Raw genomic sequence first — 11,024 nt, 5'->3', positions numbered from 1 at the left:
TCTGCGGCGAGCGGGCGTTTTAGGGGGGTTTTGGGCGAAAGCCTTTTTGTTACCCTTTGTGCCTCTTCGCTTTTACCGTGGTAAACCTTAGGTGAAGTAAAGTAATTAGGGTTTTGTTTAGTCGGTTGTGTAAAATTTTTAAAAAAATATTTTTCTACGTTTGAAGTACTAAACATAGACTAATTACAAAATAAATTACAGAACTCATCTGTAAATCACGAGACGAATCTAATGAGTCTAATTAATCTATCATTAGATGTTGTTTACTGTAGTATTACTATAGCAATTTAACGTCTAATTACGGTCTAATTAGGTTCATTAGATTTGTCTCGCGATTTACAGACAAACTGTGCAATGCGTTTTTTATTTCGTCTAGATTTAAATCCCCATGCAGGTGCCGGAAAAAAAAAATTTTGAACTTTGCAACTTGTTAACAAGGGTAGGTTAAAAGATTCGCGGGGAAACGGAAAGCACGATGAGTTGGTGGTAACCGAGCGAGGGCGGTCGTGGAGCAACGCCATTGGTCAGCGTAAAACGAGAAACAAGGAACTAGGAGTACTGCGTGCACAACACACGTGGTCATCTACTGCCAGTCTGCTACAGTGCCACTGACCCATTTTTTGCGGGTGTTTTTCCTGGAATATAGGTAAAAGAAGTGTTTGGATTTAAGTGGTAACATATAAAAGTGTTAAATTTTGGTATTAGCTCATCCAAATAAGGTTGCTATAGATTAAACTTTAGAGAAGGTTTAACATTTTAGCAATGACTAGTGGAGATGCAATGAGATTCAAAATTAATATAACAAAGCAAAGTCTACTAAAACAATTAAATTCCGCTAAAACAACTAAATTATTATTTTTATTAAAAATGTAACAATCAAGTCCATTCTAAATCTAATCTAACCTAGATTCTCGTAAAAAGTTTCTTCAGTTCTGATTTCTTGAAGATTCTCACAGCATCTTATATACTCGTACACATATTTCAATGCAGATTTATAGCCATCAGCACCCAAAAATGGTACTTCATGGACCTTCTTTATCTCTTCAGCTCGAGCGACAACCACACATTTGATGCCATCACGCAAAATAGGGCCTGTACATATGCCAACTCTGACATCTGTAATAGAAAACCAAAACTGTTGATGGCGTAACATATATTTGTTACCTAGGATACTAGACCCTAAAGGATTGCATTGCTTCTGACTGTCATGTGTTTGTGAGACTGACTTCAACAGCAAAATTGCAAATCGGAGAGGCAAATGGGAATTGCCTTCCGTGAATAGTAGTTAAAACTGTGCATTTTTTTAGTCTCTCCAACAGTTGGAGAGGCAAATGCAGTCAGACACTTCCGCCGGCCATTCGGGTCCTCTGCTCCTCGTGCTCCTCTGCTCCCCGCCGGCCATTCGGGTCCTCTGCTCCTCCGCGCCGCTTGCCGCCCCCATGGCCACGGCCGCACAGGGGAGGGGCTGTCGTGGCCGCCGCGCGCCGCCGCGTCGCCATCTACCACTGCCTCGCCGCGCTGCACCGCCTCGACGGCGACGTGCACGCGCTGGCCGTCGCCCGGGGCCTCCTCTTCACGGCCTCCGGCAGCGGCCGGGTCCGCGCCTGGGCCGCGCCCGGCTGCTTCAACCGCGACTACCTCGACGTCAGCCGCAGCCGCGTCCCGGCGCTCGCCGCCTGCGGGGGCACGCTCGTCACCTCCCACAGCGGCGGCCTCTCGCTCCTGTCCTCCGCGCTGATTGAAGCTCCTCCGCGCCGCCCTCCACGCCGATTGAAGCTCCTCCGTGCCGCCCGCCGCCGATCTCCAGTGGGCGGCGCCCCCGAGCTCCAAGTCCGGCCCGCCGAGGCCGACGCCGCCAGCCCAAGGCCGCGCAGCGCGGAGCTCCCGCGGTCCGCAGCGTCGCTCGCCCGCCCAAGGCCGCGGCGGCCCCGGGCCGAGCAACCCCGCCGCCGGGGGCAGGGGCAGGGGCCGGGACGGCGCCTTCGCCATGGCGCGCGGGCTCCTGCTCGCCGTGGCCATTCCGCCCGCTCCGGCCGCCCCTCCATGGTCTTCGCTGCCGCGCGCGAACCTCTGCGCGAGGCCCGCCGCCGCGAAGACCTTCGCGCGAGCCCTGCCGCCGGAGCCTCGGGCCGAGGAGCCCCGCGCTGCCCGCCCGCATCCGCCGCCCAGGACACGCCGGATGCATTCGAGGAGAGAGGGGATGTATTTTTACATCTCCTCTCTCCTCGAAGGCAAAATGCATCGCGCCGATTCCTTCTCTGTTGGACGCCGATTTCATGATGCACAGTACTCCGAGGTGAGGCAAAAATACGTTTGCACTGTCTGTTGAAGTCAGTCTGATGTCACCGAAAGGAGAATGACCGTCCAATGTACGGGACACTGCAATGCATTTAAATCATATCAGAATAGTATGGGCAATTATTTCCCTATCGAGTAAGATAAACCCTTTTGAACTTTTAAAAGAAAGTGGAGTTGCACATGCCACAAGCACGTGTTTAAAGTCAAATTATTTTAAAATGATTGGACTACATCAAATAACTTCTTAAAAAAACATAAATAAATTTAGCATGGTAAAAACATGAAATATTATTTATTTACTTAATATAAGGACAAGAAAAAATACTGGTACTCAAATTTAGTCACACAGCACTATCATTGTTCCATATCAGATTATTGTTGAATAACTAAGCTTAGGGGTTGCAATGGAAACCCAAAAAACTGATGACATTACGATATCTATGCCTAATTATTTTCTATTAAAATAGGCGGTTCCTTAAAGCAAGCATACATCCAATGTATTAACAACGAAAATTCAGTTCTCAATTTTCAAGAAAATAATTGGACTCATCTATAGTGGGTAAAATCTCTATTATTTGCCTGCATGGCTGCATCTGAATTAAATAAGGATACATACCTGATAGAAAACCTTCGAGTCCAAATCATTTGACCTAAATTTGAATCATATGAACAAATAACAGTCCAATAATTAAATCAGATGGCAATATGAATAAGCGCAACAGAATGAACATAGAAATCCCGATGGCCAAGCCATTGACACAGGCATATATGTCTGATGAGAAGAAAGCTGGCCACCGCATCTACCATGCAAGATGCTGCAGAAGCACCAGGCAACTTGGTTAGCAGCACAGCATGCCCTGTTGTTCATTGATTATCAGTCTGGTTTTGTAATTCCTGCAATTTCTCGAAATGGCATGTATGCAGTAGATTTAATTCAAAGATTTATGGTGGAGCCATTGATCAGGTGCAACCCCTTGCAACCAAAAAAATCAAATCCTCCACTTTGTCTGCAGAGCACGTTCAGTTAGTCATGGGCTCAGTTGCAATTGCTTCTCTGTAATTGCTTGCAACCAGAGAAAAAACTACCAACTAATTTCTACAATATTCAAATCAAATGAACAAGAAACATGGATGTACATTACAGTATATTTCATACAAGCATCCATGGAAGCATAGATGACAAAGAATTAGTAGCTAGCAATCATTTGAACTCAAATTTAAATTAACTGTAAAAGCAATCGTTTCAACGATGATCTCGGTGTCACAGGACAAGGCAACGATGATATTTTAAACCTGAACATTAATCTAAGAACTCTAAGCATAAATCAAATCGGTGCTTTGCTTTCTAAGAAAAAAACAAAATTTAGTAATAGTCCCTAAAACACCATTTATTAGTAACCTAACTTATAACAAAAATATCATCAGCCACCCAAGAAAATAAACCATTTCATATCATTTTAGTAGATATTAAAAAACATCCGGCCTTGCCTATTAAAAATACCGTGGAATACTGTGGTAGGGTGAAATAAAGAATAGCAATTGTGAATGGGTGAGCACACAGTAGTGAGTACCTTGGAATTTGAAGAGCTAAAAGACCCCGTGATTCTTGATAAAGTGTCCAACATGGCAGGGGAACCAGCTCCCTAAGCAGAATCAGATCCAACTTCCTCATGGCCAAAGAGAGCTACCATTCACACGCCAGATTCATGATCAAGTGATTGTTCAGCAGAAGTTGAATTGATTAGGGACTGTATAGTATCGGGGAAATAATTATATGGTAATTTTATTGAAACAATGAAAATAAATAGTAATTTATTAAAAAGAGAAAGCTCTCAACATTATAGAATTGGAAGTAAATGCATGATAGAATCCTCGGAATAGTGAGGCAGACCTTCAATGAACAAAATGGCATGCAAAGGTTGTCAAGCTGTCCTGAAAAGATGAACTCTTTAATGGCACCTGCTACAGCGCTTGGTTGAGTATCACAAAGTTGCAGTTCGAAGTTGCATATTTCATCAGGCTCACAGTTAGCCTCTTTAGCAATCAACTGCAACAAAAATGACATCAGTGGAACTTTCTTCATATCCCAAGGCTGTTAATATGTATTTCTTATATGAGTTAGTTGAACTGTAAGTCTGTAACGGAAAAAAGGAAGATACCTGCTTCATGTTCTTATTCTCCAATGACTCCTTTAGGCCATTTTCTCCCACTATTTTCTGCATTTCATTCTGCAAAAAGGAAAATGATTAATGAGTCAGTACTTATGTTCAGCACCAAAAGATTTACCCTAAATTGATTTGTTGTAAAGACAAATATTCAGGATTAATTGCAGATCTTATACAAAAGTTTGTATTTCAACCAACAAACGACATAATCAAGAATTCATATTCACTATTGAATCAGATGATATAGTGCCTTCCTCTGATGTTGGTAACATATGTGCAGATCATAATGAGAAAATATATGATTCTAGTGCATTCAAATTACCTTGATAGATGTAGCCAGCACTGGAACAAGATGACTCTGATTGTTAATCTTGAGACCTTCTGAGGAGATAGTCCTGTACATAATGTAAACAGGTGGGTATAAATTACTTAGTGTTACTGCAACAGACCACACCTTCATCATGTAGGATCTGCATGATTACAGATAGTAACACGGATGAGATACTGAGCAACAGAAAATTCTTTACCAACCTGTCAAGGTGAATAGCCAAAGTAGGAATCCTCAGGATCGGCTCTTGCACCCGTACAAGCTTCTGTGCTTAAGGGACCCCATGATCCCTCTTCTCCCGTGTAATCACCCTACCAGCTATAGGAAGATTGCAGTCAAACCATGTGTACCACAATCCACCTGAAATGGTACCTGCATTCCCGTGAGAAACTGTAGAATCCTATCTGAGAAAATTAAATAAAAAATTCAAAACAAGGGGAGCCATGGTTTCCATCGAGATCGACGAGCGCTGACGGAGCTCCTGCAAAATCACACAACTTTCCGATGATATAAGAAGCTGAATACTTCCCATCTGCCGTTCCATATTCTCCCAAAACCCAGCATATTATCTGAAAGTGAAATGAATCAACATTAACTATACCAGAAATGACAATTTGGAACACAAATGGCAATAGAAAATAAGTTAATAACTACCTGCAGGAAAGAAGGAAGCTTTGGCTCTCCCATGATGCGGAGATAGGAATCTACCTGTTTAAGCACAATGTAAAAGTGTTACTGGCAGATCAAGTGAGGTGGACATTAGAGACAAACAATTGTGAAGGTTGTTTAAAACATTGTTAACATAGCTGGAATATTTTTTTATTTTTAACCTATTTTTCAATTTTATTTTAAAAATAACCCACCCGGACATATATTTGCAGATCTAACCCTTTAGGTTACGCCGGTCCGCGTGGCGTGACAAAAACACGCTGTCGCGCCACATGCATTGGCGTGACAAGGTGTGTCACGTCGGCACGCTTCGGAGCGCTCGGAAGGGGTCTGCCAGCGCATATTCCACGTGCCAAGCTTGTCACGCCACTCCCACCGGCGTGACAGTACAGCCCTGTCACGTCACCCCCGCTGTCGTGACAAAGTCTGATCTTAGAAAAATCATATCTTTTTTCATACGAACTCGGATGGAGATGAATTTTATACAAAAATTGTAGCTCTCAACGAGATCAACTTTGTAGTTTTAAGTTTTTTCATTTGAAGTCATTAAGATGCTAAAATAATTGATTTAAACTTTTGACAGCATATTAAGCACTTTTACCTCTATCAGATCGTTTCTAACTTGACACGTTTATCATGGGCACAAATTAAGTTTTATATAATGGTTGATATATGAAATAATATGGACTAAATAATAATAGTTCGATAAGAAATACAATGAGAAATCAAACTATATCATCATTGAGTACGGAATATAATGTAACACGCCTGGTATTATTAATTATAGCTTTAACTTGCGAGTTGGTCCACACTAATAGCGCGGCTAGTTTTGCTACATTGTGTCTTGTTATTATAAATACTTTGTTGTAGCAGGCTATTTTGTTTGTTCCACTAGAGTTTGTTCTTCAAACACTATACATCACTAAGTCTCATTATACATATTTTCACATTGTCTATCAAATTACGTGCATATACATTATTTTGTACAAATCAACTCCGAAGTTACATGTGCATATGTACAACATCATACGCTCGTAATTACATGAGAAAAACTCGAGGGTTCTTAGCTCATGGAGGAAAATTTTGCCACCACCACCTGCATGGAGACTTCTCTACTACCGTTGTGCCGAATTTCTTACGGTTCCTGACGTTGTTGGAAGCCCATATACAGATAAGCATACAAAACAATTAATAATTGTGTTATCCTTTTGCATCCATATATTAGGTTGTTTTGATCCCATCATCGTGCCCATCATTTTACTTCCATCTATCAGGATCAACCTATTTTGATCCCCATTAGCCGTGCCCTACGGGCTACAGCGTAGTCTTGGTTGGGTGGAAAAGTCTGACTAATTTTTGTATTCGGCATAAACTCTATGATTACATTCTAATTTTTCTTAATTCTTTAATTCTGAGCGATGGTCTTGGCTGCAAAAGCAAGCAGTGCAATCGACAAGCGTTGCGCTGACCAAAGGAGGTACGGTGAAAAGGACATAGGAAGGAGAACAACTGAAAGTACTCATTTTATCTAAACCACTGAAGTACTAGTATAAAACTTACACAATTGTACCTTTTTCAAACTGTTATCATATTTTAAGATCTTAATCTTTCAAAAAATACTTGATCTAGCTTATAGCTATAATTAATATCTAGGGTGTTACATTATATTTCATACACAAGGATGATATAGTTTGATTTCTCATTGTATTCTTATCGAACTATTATTATTTAGTCCATATTATTTCATTTATCAACCATTATATAGAACTTAATTTGTGCCCATGATAAACATGTCAAGTTAGAAATGATCTGATAGAGGTAAAAGTGCTTAATATGCTGTCAAAAGTTTAAATCAATTATTTTAGCATCTTAATGACTTCAAATGAAAAAACTTAAAACTACAAAGTTGTAGATCTCGTTGAGAGCTACAATTTTTGTATAAAATTCATCTCCATCCGAGTTTGTATGAAAAAGATATGATTTTTCTAAGATCAGACCTTGTCACGCCAGCCGGGGTGGCGTGACAAGGTTGTACTGTCACGCCGGTGGGAGTGGCGTGACAAGCTTGACACGTGGAATATGCGCTGGCAGACCCCTTCCGAGCGCTCCGAAGCGTGCCGACGTGACACACCTTGTCACGCCAATGCATGTGGCGCGACATCGTGTTTTTGTCACGCCACGCGGACCGGCGCGACCAAAAGGGTTAGATCTGCAAATATATGTCCGGGTGGGTTATTTTTAAAATAAAATTGAAAAATAGGTTAAAAATAAAAAAATATTCACATAGCTGGAATATAAGCATGAAAGATAATCATGAAATTTTCCTCAATAGTCCAGTTAGAAACCAAGAATATGTGATTTTCTCCTTTAGTCAGCCCAATCTCCATATGGGAAACTACAGTGAACTTGACAAGATAAATCAAGGTAGAACTTAATCCTTAAGCTTTCCTTTTGTTTTTTATGATTTCATGATCAATTGACCACATAAAGATTGCGAGTGAAGATGTATTTATCCATAATAATAAAATTCGGTGTCAAGAATGTGGATGCAACAAAATTTTGGAGTTCAGAGTACATACAGCTGATGATCTTAGTTGACTATCAGCACCTTCATCCTCGCCAAAGCCTTCAGCAATAAGCCGCATCAAATTGTGTGCCACTCTTATGTTGATAAGATCTCCAGCATGCTCGAAGACTTTATTCATGGTCTGTACGAAAACAGAGGAAAATAAAGGTTCTGCTGTTAAGAATCAACTGAAGATGTTTGACAACATTTACACGTTGGCCCATGTAATTACCTGAATGAACCCCTGATTGCTAGGTGCAAATTGCTCTGCAAGTTCAATCCTCTCCTCGACGGTGCCACCGACTTGGATTACAGAGATGGTAACACATCTGGTAGGGGTTGAGATATTTCGTAAATAGATAGTAATGGTAATCCACAGCATCCCAGGAATCTAGAGGGCCACTATGTTCTAACCTGAGAAGCGCGAGACGGACGGCGGCGTGGAGGAGTCGAGGAGGTGCGGCGAGGACTTGAGCCAGCGGCGTGAAGGAAGCGGCCCGCGCGGCGTAGATGCTGGCGGCGCGAGGTCCACGACGGTGTGGAGGAGGTGCGCCTGTGAGGAGCGGGCACCGACAGCGACGGGGACGGCGGCCGCGCGCGTAGCGCATGGCGAATCCACGGCGGGGGGCGCGTGTCGCCTGCTGCGCGCGTGCGACTTGCCCTCCCGCGCGCCGCCGCGTAAGGCCCGCCTGCTGCCCGATCCGCGGCGGCGGCGGCGGCTCCTGTCCTCGCAGTCCAGATCGACTGCGTCGAGTGGTGCGGCGGCGTGGCAGACAGGATGGCGGTGCCGCGACGGGGAGCCGGCGTCGGGGTGCGGCGGTGGCGGGGTGGCGGTGCCGCGATAGGGAGCCGGCGTCGAGGAGTGCGGCCCCGTCGCTGTCGCGGCGTCGCGGGGAGCCGGCGTCGGGGGTGTCGCTGTCGCGGGGAGCAGGCGTCGCGCGTCAGTAGCGGGGCACGCCGGTGTTGCGATGGGGAGCCGGCGTCGGGGTGCGCCGCTGTCGCGGGGAGAACGCATCGCGGGCAGCCGGCGTCTCGCGTCAGTGGCGGGGCACGCCGGTGTCGCGGGGAGCCGACCTCGCGGGGCAGCGGCGTCGCCGGCGGGATCCGACGTCGCTGCTTCGGCGTCGCGGGGAGAGACGGCGTCGCGGCGTGCGAGGGGTGCGAGCCGGTGTTTTTTTTTTAACACTGCCAGGAGCACGGGCCGGCATGTAATAACTGAAAATTAGGAATTCGGCGGAATCATCACACTAGCAGTAGTTTTTTTCGGTCCACACATCTTGGTCAAGCATCCACCCTTCCACGTAGGCCATTAAGAGATGTTTTATGAGAAATATGAGTGGACTAATTTTAGTGGAAAATGTATTAGAAAATTTCATCCTTTATTAATAATGATATAATATGAAGGCTAGTAGGTGCTAAAGTTTAGAATCTTAACCTATCCAAATGGACCTAACACGCATATTGGCTTTGTGGTTTTGGGTAACATGTAGGCGGGAGCGGCATGAACGAGGGAAGGAGGGAAGCTGGGCTGGTTTGCTCGGTGCGGGCTCAACCATAGCTTGTGGCGAGAGGAGACGGATGGAAAAATGGAATTTTACATTTTTATATTAATGATTTTTGTATTTTTAAAATTAATCCTTTGGAAAACAATTGCAAATTTATGCCTATATAGACATTTCAAATAGCTATAACTATTTGAAATTGCAGTAAGCTGATGTGGCAATCTTATTAGAAACGTATCGTTATCTTATCTGGTTATGTTTCTCCTTTGATTAGCTATCAAGCAACTGTGTTGCACAAGCTAAAATAGATACAAAATAATAGTCACTCTATTTTTTATAATAGTTCTATTTCAACTTGGTATAATAATTAAGAAGAAGAACCTTACTTATTATCTCATTAGTTACAACTCCTTGTTTTTGATATTATCTTTAGAGTAAAGTCCATCACCGGTCTCTAAACTTGTGTTGTTGTGTCATCCCGGTCCCTAAACTCGCAAATCGACCGTTCAAGTCCTCAAAATTATCCATCTGTGTCATCTCGATCCATAAACTTGTTCCACTATATCATACTGGTCCCTAAACTAGAAAATCAAATGTTTACGTTCTCAAATTTATTCAATCATATCATTCTGGTCTCTAAACTTAATTTTGAGTCTGATATAGGTCGAACAAGGCGATCTAAAATCTATATATCAAAAAGTTCATATGAACTTGAATTAAGATAATCTTTATATCAAAATGGTAGCCCTCGGCGTAATCTAGAATTTTGTAGTTGAAATATTTTTGAATTAAAATTGTTTAGGGTCTCAAAATATTATTGTAAGTTTATAGATTTTGAAATTTAAAAGTTAAAATTAATTTTGGGACTCCAAACAATTTTAATTTTAAAAAATTTCAACTGCAAAGTTGTAGATCGCGTCGAGAGATACAATTTTGATATAAAGTTTGTCTTCACTCGAGTTCATATAAAAAATTATAAAATATTTTTTAATATAGAGATTTTAGATCGTCCGATTTAGACTTAGATGAGACTCGAAACCAAATTTAGGGATTGGGATGACACGACAGGAAAAATTTGAGGATCTAAACAGATGGTTTATAAGTCTAGGATCGGAATGACACAATCAAACAAGTTTGAGAACCTAAACGATCGATCTACGAGTTTAGAGACTAGGATAACACAGTTGAACAAATTTAGAGACTGGTGACGCACTTTACTCTTATCTTTACTACACTAATCCTTTTTCAAGAGAGGTTACTCTACACGGGAATCGGCTGACCATCTATATTACGCCCAAGATGTCAACTCAAATGGGACCGGCAACAGAGAATAATTTAATTTTCTGGAAATAGAACTATCAAGAAAAATAGAAAGGATAAAGCTAAATGTCCACATATGCTTCTCTTTCTATTTAATTATTGAAATAAATGCATCTTTTAAGTTAATTTCAGTGCATAGTTTTATTGCACTATTACGGTTTTGAACTTGGTAACCG

At 42.5% G+C, this 11,024-nt stretch overlaps 1 protein-coding gene and 1 pseudogene across 2 annotated transcripts; both read right to left on the bottom strand.

The window, feature by feature from the left end:
- Nucleotides 1-818: 818 nt before the first annotated feature.
- On the bottom strand, nt 819-5,478 carry LOC120662480 (annotated as a pseudogene).
- A 160-nt stretch (nt 5,479-5,638) lies between these two features.
- LOC120659989 lies at nt 5,639-9,203 on the bottom strand. 2 transcript variants are annotated; one of them, XM_039938302.1, is made up of 4 exons: nt 8,441-9,203; nt 8,259-8,355; nt 8,040-8,168; nt 5,639-5,871 (listed from the first exon to the last, which is right to left on the bottom strand). In XM_039938302.1, the coding sequence occupies exons 1-4, from the start codon at nt 8,632-8,634 to the stop codon at nt 5,863-5,865; spliced, it is 429 nt and encodes a 142-aa protein (XP_039794236.1). In that variant the 5' UTR covers nt 8,635-9,203; the 3' UTR covers nt 5,639-5,862. The 2 variants fall into 2 exon arrangements, with proteins under 2 accessions (XP_039794236.1, XP_039794237.1); XM_039938303.1 differs by lacking the exon at nt 5,639-5,871 and adding an exon at nt 7,493-7,669.
- Between the last annotated feature and the right edge of the window lie 1,821 nt (nt 9,204-11,024).

Source organism: Panicum virgatum, chromosome 2N, assembly GCF_016808335.1.
Source record: "Panicum virgatum strain AP13 chromosome 2N, P.virgatum_v5, whole genome shotgun sequence".
NCBI classification, from domain to species: Eukaryota; Viridiplantae; Streptophyta; class Magnoliopsida; order Poales; family Poaceae; genus Panicum; species Panicum virgatum.
Note: the sequence above shows the minus strand (reverse complement) of the source record. Positions and strands in the feature narration are given on the sequence as shown.